This window comes from Musa acuminata, chromosome BXJ2-10 (assembly GCF_036884655.1).
Source record: "Musa acuminata AAA Group cultivar baxijiao chromosome BXJ2-10, Cavendish_Baxijiao_AAA, whole genome shotgun sequence".
NCBI lineage: Eukaryota > Viridiplantae > Streptophyta > Magnoliopsida > Zingiberales > Musaceae > Musa > Musa acuminata.
Window position 1 is genome coordinate 36947672 of NC_088347.1, and position 16569 is coordinate 36964240.

Genomic DNA, 16569 nt, shown 5'->3' on the forward strand with positions numbered 1-16569 from the left:
GAGAATCATATTGGTCGATCACGACTCGGTTAATGCTACGAGTTTAAGCAGAGTCAATACAAGACTTTCTTGTTGGCTGATATGATAAATACGGATTATATTGAAGTAAGATAATGTGCTCAAAATCATGAATTGTTGACCGATATGATAATATATAAGACTAGATCTGTAAGGTATGCTAAGTATTTTAAGAGTTCCAATTGGATTTGAAGTACTCTTAATTACATATATATTTTTTTGTTTGTAGAATTAGGGATTCAAGAATGAATAGGAATCCTTAGTGAATTAGGATTTATTATTATAAATATATAATATATCTTTAGATTTTGATGGATGGGAAAGATGTGAGAAAATATGTTTAGTGTTGCTGAGTGTTTCTCTGAGATAGATGTAAGAGAAAAGGTCAAACTTTTTTTTAGAATTTATCATTTATGCGAGAAGATGCCAAAAAAAAAAAATTAGTCCCTCGTGCCGAAGGCGGATCCAAGATCCGAAATCAGTGCCGATCGATCCTACCCGAATCCGATGGTCCACAGCACATCCGAGTATCACGGCTAGCAGGATCGAAGACGTTTGGCGTGGATGTTTCACAGCCTTAAAAGCCGAATCATGTCCGTCAGTTTTGGATCAAACACACCATGCTCCCCATAGGGATCTGGTCACCGATGTGAGTGCAAGATTCTTTCCGCAAGCGTTTCCCCTTTCAAATTCTCCTCTTTCTTCGCCATGGCTTGCGACGAGAGGTTGATCGAGATAGAGGTGCAGAAGAGTCAGCTCACCCGCACGCGGTCTTCGCTCCTGCGCTCCACCGCCGGTCGATACTCCATCCAGAGCATCTCCTCCGTCGCGGAGGCCGACTACGAGGAGGAGAAGCCCCACCGCCCCGGTCGCCGCCTGAACCACCACTTCCTCCTCCTTCCCTGTCTCCTCTTCTTTTACCTCATGCGTGACTTTCCTTTCTTCGCCAACCTTCTCGTTTGCTCCGCCCTCATCTCGGTCGCCTCGTTTGCCGCCCGCCGCGCTTCTTCGGTCGAGTGGTTCATCGGCGACGAAGACGGCCGTCGCCGCCACCAATCCGAGAAGAAGGAGGAGTACAACTGGAGGACCGTCCGCGAGGGGGTGGAGGTCTATAGCAACGGCGACTCCTACGAGGGGGAGTTCCACTGTGGCTGGTGCACCGGCAGCGGCGTGTCCCGCTTCTTCGCGGCGAAGGGGCGGCACGAGGGCGACTGGGTCGACGGAAAGTACGGCGGCCACGGGATCGAGACCTGGGCGCGGGGAAGCTGGTACTGGGGGCAATACCTCAAGGGCCTACGGCACGGGTTCGGGGTGTATATGTTCTATAGCGGGGACAGCTACTTCGGCGAGTGAGCCGGCGGTCAGAGTCACGGGGTCGGCTTGCAGAGATGCTCCGACGGCAGTCGCTACTCTGGGGATTTCAAGGCCGGCGTCAAGCATGAAATCGGCTGCTACCATTTCAGGTAAAGAATTTTCCTCAACATTAGCTTCTTTGGGTTAAAATTTTGTTCTGCCGTTTCTTTAATTGTCCAAAAATTTTGCACATTTTAATTTTGATTGTTATCAGTCACAATTTGGGGGGAAATTTGGAGTGGAAAAAGGAAGAGCGTTCCTGCAATTGATTGTGGAACTTATATTTAGCTGCTGTTGAATCGAATTAATGGAACGGTGAAGTGTGGATTCAGTCTGAGTTTTGACTTATTTATGTTTCAAATTTGGACTGCACATTGCCACCTGTCTGACCTAATTATCATTGTCGTCTGACTGGTTTTCACATTGGGTTTGTCTAATGTTTGGTGTCTGAGAACGATGAGATCATTTTTTAGTGATCGAAATTATCAACTGATTGTTTTGTTAATTCTAGTCATGTTATTGAGTAACTTGTGGGTGAAGATTTGAACCAGTTCACAAGGCAAACATCGGAGGTTTTTCATGAAATTAGATTGAAGTTAGTCCGCGACAGAAGGTTTCAGTGGCATTTTTAATGTTAGTGGGTTATATGGGGTTTGCAGTTTCCAGTCTAATATCCAGATGCAGGCCTCTAGTTTTTCCTGTCACACTTGGTTGTCCGATTGTTTAGATGGTATTATAAAACAGCATTTAGCCACTTTCAGTATCCTGATTGACATTTTATTTTTGTTTCTGGTTTCTTTAGTGACCACAACATCTGGGTACATTCACCCACAGATATGCTCTGTTATTCTCTTCTTATGTTGTTATATATAAATACTCATCTGCATGTCAGATTGGTTTAGCTACTTTTGTGGTTAAAAGATTTAGATTCGTTGTGAATTGGTGCTTTTCCTTGTTGTTTCGTGTTTTCCTCCATGTTAATTGCGGATTGATCATGTAGTTATGACTGGAAGTCTAGTAATTTTCTGACTCCTCATATCAGTAGTTGTTTTCTTTTGTTGATTTTATAACCTATTAAAGATAAATGTGAAATCATAGCTACAGCATGCTTTACAAACTGAAGCATTCAAAATCTTAACTCGGTCATAGTATAATAATTTGTTTGATTGATCAATCTGGTGTGATGTTGTCCTAACAGCGGAGGACTTTTATTGCTGTAGGAATGGTGACCAGTATTCTGGAGAGTATTTTGGTGATAAGATACATGGTTTTGGAGTCTATCGCTTTGCTAATGGTCACCGTCATGAAGGTTCATGGCATGAGGGCAAGAAACAAGGTTTTGGATTATACACATTCCGGACTGGCAAGACAAGATCAGGCGATTGGGATTGTGGAGCTCTAAAGAACTCTCTAGTCAGGTACGGTTTCCCTTAGTTTTGTATTAGAAGTCAGTGGCAAACCTCTTAAAGAAGAGGGAAGAGGAAAGAGGAACTTTGTGTCACACGGTTGACTAAGGATTGAGCTGAAGACTCCTTTTCCTTGGTTTCCTTGGATCTGAGCAAGACAGTCCCGCATCCCCATTTCTACCTGCTCACGAAGTGCAAAGTGACGACGCCCGTTAATTCCTGGGAGCTGTTGCTGCCTTGCCTTGCTCTGCAGTTGGTGTTAGGAGCTCTTGTTCCAGCTCCGAGGATGATGCTGGCAAACAATGGAGCTCTGTACCCAGTTCTTGGCCTCCTGCTGTCCGGCAAGCTGTTCAAGTATCTGTGTTTCCATTGTGTTCAACTAATCTTTTTTTTTTGGGGTGTGTTTAACTAATCTTTGTAGTCTTCTGATACATGCATGATCCAAAATTTCAAACATGTTCTATCGAATCAGGCTGCTCGAAGATCTGCGGAGAAAGCTGCTCTTGTCCCAAGGGTAGATGAGCAAGTAGACGGGGCCGTAACTGCTGCTCAAGTTGCTGCTATTAAAGCTGTGCAGAAACAGATGCTGGACCTTAAGGTCCAGCATTTTCTCAAATTGTACGCTTGCCTACAAGGTTACGAGTAGCTGAGTTAGTGACCGGCTAGGCAAAAGCCTTCCTGAGTCGGAAAGGGAAGCTGATGACACCAGATACAAACGCCAAGCATTGCTCTGAGATGTGAAATGTACATATCTCCACATGTTCATGATCTGAATTACGTTTAGAGTTCAAGGATCCTGTTCTTACAAGTTTCAGATGTAGGGCACTCAGTCAAATCTGATGATCCCATGTGCTCATGTTTGCTTGTATATGGCTGTGCACATTGGAATCACAAATTTCTCTCAAATCTGGTATATGATGTATTATTTCATGTATCTTGAATTGAATTGTACCAATACCAACAGTCTTCTAGGATATATTGTTTCCCATTAAGACAGCACCACCATCAATATTGGGGCACATATGGTATGAACAGTTTGAATTAAGGATCCAATTGTTGCTAGAGCAACTCTTAGATACCATTAAGATAGTCTTAACATCTACTGGAGGATTTCTCACTAGTCTCCTTCTTAACTTCAAGTTTAAGACATTCAACTTTCTGGTGCTCTTTCTTGTGAGAATAATTACATTTGCCTTTCCTAGTCTTTGACTTTGATCTTGATTAATCTCTATTATTCCCTAACTCTTTTCTTTACCTCTTCCTTTTAGCTATCAAACCACTCACTGAATTTTGAGTCTAATTTTCTAACACCTTTTTCTTCAACTCTTTTAGAGTACAGAGCTGCCTTAACATCCTCAATAGAGATTTCATCTCTCCCATATAACATCATGCCAATAAAAGAACATAACATCAATAATCTTAACATTAATATTTTTTTTCACATCCATAATAATTTTATTGAATTCATTAATATGAATTTTTTTTTAATTTGCAAACCATCTACCTATCTGCTAACTAGTATATTCATCTTTATATGTTCCCTCATTTTCCACTTGCCTAAAAGGATTGAATTTGGTATGACAGCTGATCGTAAAATCTTGTTGAATGATTCATACAGCATTTCCAACTAAGGTTGCACTTAAGTGCTACCCGCATATCGATGAGAAATTGAAGATAATGGATATATTTCTTAGCTTATCTTAAGTAAAACAATGTTTTAAAGTGTGTTTTTGGTGCAAATGCATCAAACAGACAACAATGTGTCAGAAAGAGCTTCTATCTTATGCGACAATATGACATGCTAATCATATACAAATTAGATTGATGTGGCAAACTTACAGAATGCATAAAAATCTTCATTCTCTGTAGTCTTTAATATGATTGAAGGGAAGAGTCGCTTCTGGTTTTTACAGGAAAAGCTTTCATCTTATATATCTCAGGATATATTTTTTTATGAATGAATATAAATAATATTACATTTCTCAACGTCATTAACTTTATCGATCGTCTGCGTCACAAGGAAGTAACACAAATCTAGTAATTGTCATGTCTTTATTTCTTGAAATTGTCACAAGGATTTTCTCAGATGGGGCAAGGATTACTATAGTTTTACAATAATAGATAATGGATATTAGTGTGATAGATTGCAAGCTATATTCAAATGGAAAATGGCGTTGCTTTATCGTTAAACATTTAAAACAATTATCACACAATTCATCATCTCCTGAACATGTAAAAATGTTCCTCCGAAACACTTGATGAGGAGATGGAGACGGTAGCTAAATTGGTCGACCATCTAGGAGTGCCCACAACAACATTGTTTTCATGTGTTCTCATTTCACGAGGACAGCGAGTTGGGACCGTCGCTCGAACCGCCGGTCGGAGGAACCATCATCCAGTCAAAAGACACTGCGAGCTTTTCTTTGAAGGGTGCATGCAAGTATATATATATGAAGTTAAGACACGCAGATCCCAAGCCAAGTGTGCCCATCGCCAGAGTATTAAGCATTCTCTTGGTATAAACTTCTCAAGATACAGAGCTTGAAGACAGCTCTCATGATTCATTGACAGACAGCGTGTCCCCTTCTCCATTCTTCATGGCCTCTGAGTCTGATAGCAACCACATGTTCTTAAGGCCAGATAAGACGGGTTTTCCATCTCTTCCAACTCTTGTTTAGAACAAAACTCGATGGGCATGTATCCATCGAAACTCCCATTGGCATGGATCTCGACTGGGAGAGACGGAGATGGGCTATCTTCTTCTCTGTCCTCCTGCAGAAGATACTTATGTTTGTTAGGAAGCCGATGGCTTGGTTTGGATCTGCGATCGAGTACTGGCCGAACCTTCTGTCGGAGAATCATGGTTTCATCTCGCTCTTGTTTAATATCTTGACAGGTCCGTATATATGCATGTTAAATATATTTAGCAGCTCAGTTAAGACTATAACTACAGCATATATCAGAAATTATTTGTATTGTCCTCTGGTCTCGATGCGTGTTATTATGTGTGATATTTCTCAACCTTATTTTGCCATTGAAATATATGTGCGATCAATGAATAACAATCATATTTCAAGCCCCCCTATTCTTCCATCCATCAAATGCTGAAAAATGATCCAACTGACAGTCGTTAAAAAAGGTAGCATTGAGCTCAAATATGTGTAGTTTGTAAAATGGTTTAGTATACAAAATAATCGCTTCTAATTTCCTCTTCATACATAAAAATACATCGATTTTCTCCATTTTTATTTCTGTAAAAGAATAAACATGAATGAAAGCTGACACACTGTGATTCCTTCTCTTCAGGGAGAGTGGTCTTTCCAAAAAAAGGGTCATCAACTTATAGAACTGTTATTGGATTAAGTGACACGAGAGTGGAATTGGATAGGAAGATTAAACCGACCGACAAGAAGTATCACGCAGCACTGTCGATGATGGCCGCAAAATTGGCTTATGAAAATGAATCATGCATCCAAAGCATAGTTAGAAACCCTTGGAACGTAAGTTTTTTTCCTTTTCCTTCATTTTGGAACTCTTTGTTGCATACTTTAAAAGCATTATCTCATCATGGAATGCTTAGATGATTCAGTTCGAATCTCTATGCATGTCTGCAGATGGAGTTCTTGGGGTTCTACAATTGCTGGAACGGTAAGAGCTACATGCCCTTTAAATACAGCCGAAAAGCCATCTGAGTTACTTCACAGATTGTTATCCATCTCGTCTTGTACCCATTCTCCTGAAGTGGCAACTAAGAAGAAAGTTTAGACCAGGATTAATTACATGATCATGATGATTCACACTAGAACGATATTTGCTTCATTGAGTGCACACTCATTTGCTTATTTTAGCAGCCGCAATCTACGCATTGCTTCAGATTACTTGCGTATTACTCTCATAAAACATGTTTCGCATGGGATGCTACAGAATACCAGAAGCAGTTCAGCACACAAGCATTTATGTTCAGTGACAAAACGGGTGATGCCGAGCTCATCGTAGTGGCATTTCGAGGCACCGAACCCTTCGACGCAGTTCAGTGGTGCACGGACTTTGACATCTCACATTACCAGATACCACATGTCGGGAAGGTCCACCAAGGCTTTTTGAGAGCCTTGGGATTGCAGAGGAAGCTTGGGTTACCCAAGGAACTGAATGGGAGTAGAGTAAGCCCACCATATGCGTACTACGTCGTAAGAGACAAGCTCCGGGATGTGCTGAGCCGGAACGAGAGGGCCAAGTTCTTGGTCACCGGGCACAGCTTGGGAGGGGCTCTTGCAATACTCTTTGCATCCATCTTGGCAGTGCATGGGGAGAACTGGCTGTTGGATAGGCTGCAGGGAGTGTATACATTTGGGCAGCCCAGGGTTGGAGATCGAAATTTTGGGGAGTTTGTGGAACAGTACTTGGACAAGCCTAAAAGGAGGTACTTTAGGTTTGTGTATTGCAATGATATTGTGCCGAGGGTGCCCTTTGATGACTCTGCTCTCTCGTATAAGCACTTTGGGACATGCGTGTACTTCAACAGCCTCTACGAACCGAAGGTGAGAAGGGTATCTTCCGTACTTAACCAATGATTATTGTTCTATGAGAGCCTTTCTATTTATACTTGAACAACAAGAGTTGATGGTCTTGAAACAGGTGATGAAAGAGGAACCAAATAAAAACTATTTCTCCCTTTGGACAATTATCCCAAAGTACATAAATGCATGGTGGGAGCTCATCCGAAGCTTTCTCATTGGATTTGTCAGAGGCCCAGAATACAAGGAAGGGAAGACTATGAGGTTACCGAGACTTATTGCGCTGGTGTTTCCTGGGCTCGCACCGCACTTCCCTCAAGACTACAACAACTGCACTCGACTGGTGACTTCTCCTGCACTCGACAAGAGACTCGTGTGACATGGGATATTCGGCTTCTACATCCTCTTCATGTTTGGAGTATTTATCGTGTTGAATGATTGGATCATCGTTTCATATATTGTTAATATTAATATTGATTTTGGTGTCTTGAAAATGAGTGAAAATGAGGGGTTAAGGTTTCATTTATTAAAATTATAGTTGTGCCCTTATAAGTTTTTACTTCCAACTTATGTCATTTTAATAGTTCTATCTTTCAAAAAATATTTTTTTATTATATATATCTTAAATAAAATTATAGTTTACCATTTAGAAATTAATTTTTTTTTACTTATGCCCTCGATTAAAATTTTAAATAATTTATTTTATTTTACTTAAATATTTTGATCGAGATTGTCAATGTCTATTTTTTGGTTTCTTGACTGAATTTAGATTCGATCAATCAGATCAAATTCAGAAAAAATTAAATTTTAATCAATTTTTAATTTTAACGATCCTAATTGGACGAATGGTTGACTTAAATCTATTAGTTTAATTTAGGTAGCTCAATTTTGAGCTTGCCTAATTAAATAAGGTTGATTAGTCTAAAGGTTTCATATGAAATTTAAAAAATATATATTATGATTTTTATAGTTTTCTCATATGATATATTGATAAAATTTTACATGTGATTGACTAATAGCTACTAAAGTAGCTTACGAGATATGAATTATAATAAATATTTTATTATTTATAAAATATTTTAAATATATATTTAATATTATTTGATTAGTCTTATAGTCGCAAGTAGTCTAGACCAATAACATATAAAATTATATTAAAGAATTAATCCTAAATGATATGAAAAAAAATAATATTCATAATAGCATATATAATTAGGATATTTAAATGATCCCAAAGAAGAATCTATTTTAAATAATTATATGATAGGATATGATAATATTATCTTGGATATCGTTATAATTTAGGGTTGTATACCAAATATAGTAATACTATTCCATATGGATAATATTGGTCTAATATAAATAATTTAATATGAACACTAGATATATCAATAATTTTAATAAGAGATAAAATAGAGATGATATCAATAGTTTAATATTTATTTAAAAAACTTAAAGTATTAATATTATATTATTTTTATTATAGTAGTACTTTCATCATTATATTCTTGTAATTGTCTATATATTTTTCTGAATTAAATTATTATAAATAGTTTTGAGTATATATAATTTATATTGCATGTGTCATATCTTAATCGAACTAGTTGAAAGGATCATAATCATAATTACTGAAAGTTTTATAAAAATAAATAATTGATCTAATTGATCGGGAAAGATTAAACAACTTAATTTTATAATAATTACTAATAATATTTAAGCTTTATTACAATCTACTTAGGAATTTATATAGTTTTTATCATTTATTTATTTCCTGAAATTATCACGAGGACTTTTTTTGAGATGGGGCAAGGATTACTATAGTTTTATAATAATAGATCATGGATCTTAGTATGATAGATTAGAAGCTATATTCCGGCGTTGTTTTATCTTTAATCATTTAAAACAATCATCACAAAATTCAGTGTTTCATTATCTCCCAAACATGTAAAATGTACATTTCCGAAACACTTAAATGCGGAGATGGAGGCGGTAGCCAATTGGTCGACCATCTACGCACCCATTACAACATTGTTTTTCTTTAGTTTCATGTGTTCTCATTTCACGACGACAGTGAGTTGGGATCATCGCTCGAACCGCCGGTCGGAGGAACCATCATCATCCAGTCTTTTGACTGGATGATGGTTTTTTTTAAAGGAGGGTGCGTGCAAGTATACCTATGAAGTTAAGACATGTGGATTCCATCGCCAGAGTCCCTCAACCGTCGTTCGCCTAAGATAGAGCGCTCATTATTAAGCATTGGTATTAATCGATAGAAGATAAGATTTTCTTAAATTTTTCTATTTTGTTAAGAAAAATCTGTATAAATAGGAGAGAGACATGTTAATGTATTTAAGCTTTTTTACTTCTTCGATAAAGTTTCTTCAATAATTATTCTTATCTTCGATTATTTTCATCGTAAACTTTTCAAGATTCAAAGGCAACTTTCATGATTCATTGAACATGTCCCCTTCTCCTCCCTCCATTCTTCATGGCCTCTAAGTCTGATAGCAACCACATGGTCTTAAGGCCAGACAAGACAGGGGTTTTCCATCTCTTCGGACTTTTGTTTAGAATAGAACTCGATGGGCATGTATCGATCGAAACTCCCATTGGCATGGAGATCGACTGGGAGAGACGGAGATGGGCTATCTTCTTCTCCGTCCTCCTGCAGAAGATCCTTGAGTTTATTAGGAAGCCGATGGCTTGGTTTGGATCTGTGATCGAGTACTGGATGAACCTTGTGATGGAGAACCATGGATTAATTTCGATGTTGCTCTTGAAAATTGATAATTTCAATTTTGCTTCTAGTTAGTTTAATATGAATCATTAAAAAGAAAGAACTTCATATTAATTGACATCAAAAGTTGATACCAATTCAGATAAAAAAAGTTTATTTTTTCTAACTTTTATTAATTATTAAAATATATTATAAATAATTTAACATTGGCAGACCAACCAAATTAGTGATAGAATATTAAGCAAATTATGAGATGAGATTTATATGAAAAAAAATCTTTCGACACGAAGAAAAAAAAATCACAATCTTCCATTATAAAATTAAAAAATTACAATATCATTTTCTCTAGATTAACTAGAGAATATTAATATCATATAAAAATCAGATTTAATTTTTTCTATCTAACTCATATATCATTAGGATTAAAAAATTTTAATTAACTCTCATATATCCCATCCCACCACTTAAGTGGATGGAACCACCCAACCCAACAAAAAGTTAATACCAATTCAGCTGAGACAGTAATCGAGTCACGAAAGTTTACATGACCGGTCGGTCTTTGAAAATAGTAGCTAAAAGGAAGAAAGTCGAGCACTTATGTTGTGTTACATCACCCCATTCTGCATCCACTAATGTCGTACACGAATGCTCGCCGTCTTCCTTATCTGCTTTACGTGGAGATCATACCCTTTGTAATCTTTGTATTCTATAGACACTTGCCCACATTGCTTCAAGCACTCCGAGTTCAGTTGCATACGTTGCTGCTTCCATGCGGAACTGTGGTCGACATGCCCATCCATGGCCAGCCGAAACCCATCTTTATGGGCCGCTCACCGACGCTACAACCGTCGATGCTCTCTTCGCACCGCCCTCTCTTTTGCCTCCTATTCTTGCCACTCTCCTCTCCCTCTATACTCTTCAGCAGCACTCCAAAAAGCTTAAGACCTTGTTCTTCACCCAACTTCCCCTCTTCTGCCTCCTCCTTCTTGGCCTCTGTTTCATATCCTGTTCCAACTGTTAATGCAGCAGTTTCCTGCATCGGATGGCCCGAGTTGAGCCGACTGACATCGACATAGCCGGATAGGAAACCAAGGAGCTGCCGGTACCGGCGCATGGCCTGAGCTAGCTCGGCGTTGAGGATTTGGTTGTCGCTCCTGAGTTTCACGTTCTCGTTTGTGAGGTCCAGAAGATGCCCAGAAGGTGGCTGCAGGGTTGGAAGCGAGCAGGCAGAGGAGGGGCTGTGAGCTTCGTCGGAGCAGGAGAGGGATGGAGGAGGATGACGGTTGTTTCTACCCGCGCTGGATTTTCCAGTAGAGGGAACATGTGGCGGAGCCGCCTTTCGCCGGCAGATGTTGCAGAGAAGCCCCTGCTCCCCTCGCCTGAAGTTGTCATTCGCGAACTCCCACCGATCGGGCACCACCTTGCGGAAGCCCTGGTGGCAGTCAAACAAGAAGAGCATAAAAGAAATCAGCATAGCAAGCTCGAGTAGCATCACATCCCATGGCCATACTAATAATCCTCTGCTGCTTCCGGTCAAATGTTGCTCTATAGTAAATAAAATTTGCAGATCTGAAAGTGGGCAGAGAAAGTGGAAGCAGCACTTGGAAGAGTCATTTGCCGGCGGGAGGTTGTGTACAGTGGTGGGTGGGTCAAATTAAGAAGCGCACATGATTTTGATCGATGATGTCGAGTTCTCTGTTTCCGAATAGTTTGAAAGATTCGCAGCGAAAAAGGACAAGCTCTGTTGCTCAAACTCACCCATAACTTGACAAGAAAGTTCAGAAATTTTATGTAAGAAAGCTGTGGAAATTGGATGCAACCTCACCCTCACCCTCACCCTCACCCTCGTGGTTTCCCGCGTAGACTGTTCACGCACCACCACTGTAACAGAGACATGCTTATCATTAACAGTTTCACAGAGGACGAAGTATCGTCACCAACCTTAAGCGATGTCTGTTCACGTTGCTGCGAAATCATTTACGAGAAAGCCATAGACGATAAATTTCGGTAGAATTTTTTGTCGGCGGTTAGAAAGTTTCTTACCGAAAATGCCATCCATCAGGATGAGTAAATATTGATTGATTGGAAAACAAAATGGATTAAAATGAAGAGAGGTCAGACGTCAGAAATCAGTAAATTAATGTGCCTGATGATACTATCGATATTATTTCTAGCCTGTAATATTAGTCGGTAAGCCAAGGGAGGAATCCTGCATCGATCGTAACAGCTGGACAAAGGATTAAAGAGCAGAAACACTTACGTAGGTGTTAAGCTGGCGGACGAAACTGGAGAAGTTGTTGTGCTTGAAGTGGACCGGAAGTAGGTCCCTGGCGAACTCCACCGGCTTCCACACCACGAAGGACGTCCCCTCCGTCCCCCAGGATATGACGTCGTCCGTCGCCCCGTCCTCCACCATCTGGTGCGTCTTCAACAGGAACGGCGCCGGCCCTCCGCCGGCACGCCCGGCACAGCTGTTCTTTTTCATCATATTAACTACCTCTTCTGCCTCCACCTCTTCCAGAAGATAAACCAAGAGCAACCTAAAATCTTGTATCTTCTTTTTCCTATAAGAAGAAGAAGAACAACAACAACAACAACCAGTACACTAATTGCTTTGCGTCAGAAGGATCGACGCAAGAAGACCAGGAGAGCAGTGAAGAACTCCCAACCCCAGCAGCACCGGAACCCGATGAACCCGATGACGACGTCCCTGTGCAAGCCAAACCGCGTTCCGCGATCAACTTTCCGTCACCGTGCAATTCCAGTTAGCCTCTCTTCTTCCGTAACTCACAGAAACAAGCGAAACCATCGAATCCGGGCGAACCCATGGAGGTCCAAGGAGAAGATAAAGCTCGCTCTAGAGGGGACAATCAGAAGGGCAGAGAGAGAGAGAGAGAGAGAGAGGTGCTTCGGGCTTTTGGCTGTAAATTCTTTGCTTCCGTGATGGGTGGCCACGGTTGCGAAAGTGGAAGCCTCTCCAGACACGCTATGGTCGCAGTCTTTTCGCTGGCGTCGGCGGAAGCTTTTGGTTGCTTCCGGAAAATTCAAAGACCTGAAAGAGGGAGAAAAGAAAGACAAAAATGGTGAGGATCATTCGGTTCTCTACCTACAGCTTGCCACATGTTTTGCACAACAAGGCACTACCAAAAAGAGACGGCAGAGTCCAAGAATCCAAGAAAAATGAATGGCTCGCGTTGGAGCTCCGGGTGGGATGCAATTACGTATTATCTTTTACGTGATTTGTTTTCCTGTATGCATTGATCAAAAGTTTTTCTTAATATAGTTTAATAATATTTTTTATCAAGATTTTTTTCCATTTATGACGTCACGAAGTTAGGACGAACAAGTTTCTTGAGGATCACCATCGCGGCATATGCACTCCAAGATGTCTTAGTATCAAATTCATTAAACTGATAAGAAACAAGACATCGTATTCTCGACTTTGTCCTTCGTGCGAGTCGGTACGTGTCATGATCTCAATAAAAATTTTAGGTGACATGTTGACGCTTTCCTTCTCGCCCAAAACCAAACAAAATCCATGTATTTTGTCCCAACCACACACAAGATGGAGGAAAATACCTGAGACATATGTGTCGCTTTTATCTTTCTAGGTATCAAGCTGGCCAACCAATCTCGTATTATACGTCAGTCTTCAGCTACTTCCGTGAGGTCAATATGTGTGTTCCATGTGTCTTTCAAGGGAGGAAAACGAGATAAAGAATAGCTGGGGGTTTTCCCTCACCGTAAAACTCGACTGTGGTGCTGCGCCTACCTCCTTTGTTCCTTGGCACCCTCATCTTCTTGGAGCCTTTTTCTTACTTTCTGAGTGTGGCTTCTTTTGAATGAGAACAGTAAAAAGATGCCACGAGACATAAAGAAATGGTGGACATGGGAGGAGCATCTTTGATGGTGTCAAAGAATTTGTGGAGCTTATCCAATGCATTGTGGAGGAAGTTTCCGGCTGCTACGAGTACTTAGCTAGGAGTCGATGGAAATCATTGACACTTAGCTTGTGTATTTATTTTTTGGCATGTAGCTAAATTTTTTCCAAGTCCTCGGTGCTTTAATTCAGCTGCTGGTGATCAAGCAAGTCTTGTCCTCAAGTTGATAATGATTTCTGGGCAATATGACTTGACAAAGAAGGGCTGTGGAGACCATGCATGGCTCATGCTTTTACTTGTATTTTTGGAGTTTTGATTTCAGGCTTTGATGCACCAGCAAGTCTCTGCGATGTGCTACTTTTAATTGTTTTGCTTAATTAAGAAGACACATACTTTTTACTAGGCAATCTTGTACACGAAGCATAATTCTTCTCTAAAAAACATGAGGTAATTGGTCCAGAATTTGGATACATGATTTTGCTACTGAATTCTAAGCTAGTTTGTTGAATATCCAGAAATTTCAACTGTTGTTGTGCACAAGTTCCTATCGAATAAGATTCAAGATTGTTTGATTTTGGTTTACTCTAGCAAATAATGATCCCTAGAAACACATCACCCAATGATGATAACAATAACATCTTCTTCAGTTCTTTTCATATAATTAATTAGTCATTAATTTTGTTTATCTAAAATAGGACAACATCTCTATCTTTTACTCATGCTCAGTACAAATGGCTTCTGCCGACGAGGGACACACACATGAATAATTAATTGCTAAAGATTATAACTTATGTGACATTCACAACTGTGGTCATCGTGAATAAAATTCAAGTCTATTATTATCTTTCTTTTCCTCTCTTTCGATTCTTCTATTATAGAAAAAAAAGACATGAGAAAGATGGCAATATTACAGTGAAGAGAGCAGGTTCCTAACACAATATTGCTCAACTTCCATGAAAAAGGTGAAGCATAAAGAAACAAAGAACTTTGGAAGACATCAAGATCAACCATCCATAATCCCTCCCACATATAGCCTCTATAAAACAATAATAATAATAATAGTAATAATAATCAGAACTCTCATCAAACAGGGACTCATGATGAGTTAGAAACAAATCCCTTTCGTGGTGTCCATAGTCAACAGCACTAAAATTGTCAGAATCAAGCAGCCTTTAATAGATAATTCCATTCCACATATGCCACGGCATAAAAATGAACTTTCGAGTCCAGAATCTGAATAGACTTTGTGCCTCCACTAAGAATAATTTGCTAGGAGTCCACACCAAAAACATAAGAACATCTAACTTTGTCTCCGTTACATGGTGTTGAATTAGAGTTGAAACATACATAACTCGGCTTCTCAGTTAAGTGAATACCGCAATCCTCTATTTTCTTGCGGTGCTGCCACCGGAAATTTTGAAGGAGGAAATATGAGAAGGGTTTCGGATTAACCATCAAGTCTCGTTGTAAGATGCTCGACAAGAAATAATGTCTAGTGTTTGATAGGAAATATGTCTAGTAGAGGAATGATGTTTGATGGAAGAATAATATCTTTTTTTTAGTATGTTGGTCTATAATCTTTTTCATTTGACATGGGGTTTGATCAAAATGGACCATCCTACCTTTCTGAGATGGACTGATCCGATATGGATCAACAAGACTCGAGTGGTAAATTCCCCCCTCATTACATATCCATATAGGAAGGCGGCTGATCCTATCACATGCAACACCTTCTGCTTGAGAGAGCTCCGGAGCCTGATGTTCAACATGGTTCTCTCAACTTCCGATGATTTCGGCCGAGGAAGAAGCCGACGGGGGCGATCAAAAGTCATAGCCCAAAGCTGTTGGGAGTTGGGATCTGTCGCCAGCGAAGCTCTCGTCTCGAGGCCTTTTATGATGCGGCACACAATACGATGCCCAGCTTAGCTAACAGCGCTGCTGCCAGTCGAGCTGACCGCAATCGGTGACACATCATTCCTCCATTCTCATCCAGCTCGTCGCCGGCGTTATCCGTTAGCAGTATATATCCACTGGAGGCATGCCGTGGAGTCCGTCCATCTTGCTTTCTTCAACGTCCTCGTCGACGACATGAATGGCCGCACAGGAACAAAGGCACCTGCAAACTCCGGCTCGAAAGTTCAACCCTCCTTGTGTGTTCGATGGTATTTATCGGATGAGATCCGTAGGGCACGGCCAACGTAATGTACGACATCGTTGACTGAGTTGTGCTACCCAAGCATTTATAATCCACCCATTTGGTATAATAGTCAATGATGACCGGAACTCGTTGACGTGTGAGATTTCCGTGTGTCAGTAAATTGGATCATCAGCCACCGTTCTCAAAGGCTCGCTCGATCCAAAACTATAGTCGCCATTGTGCTGTTGGCCTTCTTCATGAGACTAACAATCGGTACTACTCATCTATCATGATACATGAAATCAATTAGGGATGGATTGCCTGAAGGAAGGAAGCCCACTACTGACTGAACTCGAGTCTCGGCTTGGTGCCACAATCTTCTGCCACTGGTTCTTAATTGGCCGCAATGTGTTCTTGGTGAGTGAGACCCGTAAAACGGGGAGTTGAGCATGCAGGGAATGGTGGAAGAACTTCCTCCAACAGTTGCTTGAAAGGCTTCTGCAGTAAATCCATAATCTATCCG

The 16569-nt window shown here is 40.2% G+C and overlaps 1 protein-coding gene and 2 pseudogenes across 1 annotated transcript; 2 read left to right on the forward strand and 1 right to left on the reverse strand.

The window, feature by feature from the left end:
• The first annotated feature begins 646 nt into the window (after positions 1 to 646).
• On the forward strand, positions 647 to 3785 carry LOC103969992 (uncharacterized; annotated as a pseudogene).
• A 1589-nt stretch (positions 3786 to 5374) lies between these two features.
• LOC103969993 (triacylglycerol lipase OBL1-like) lies at positions 5375 to 7679 on the forward strand (annotated as a pseudogene).
• A 2797-nt stretch (positions 7680 to 10476) lies between these two features.
• LOC103969607 (heat stress transcription factor B-1) lies at positions 10477 to 12961 on the reverse strand. The gene is made up of 3 exons (XM_009383192.3): positions 12698 to 12961; positions 12289 to 12592; positions 10477 to 11460 (listed from the first exon to the last, which is right to left on the reverse strand). The coding sequence occupies exons 2-3, from the start codon at positions 12514 to 12516 to the stop codon at positions 10774 to 10776; spliced, it is 915 nt and encodes a 304-aa protein (XP_009381467.2). The 5' UTR covers positions 12517 to 12592; positions 12698 to 12961; the 3' UTR covers positions 10477 to 10773.
• Between the last annotated feature and the right edge of the window lie 3608 nt (positions 12962 to 16569).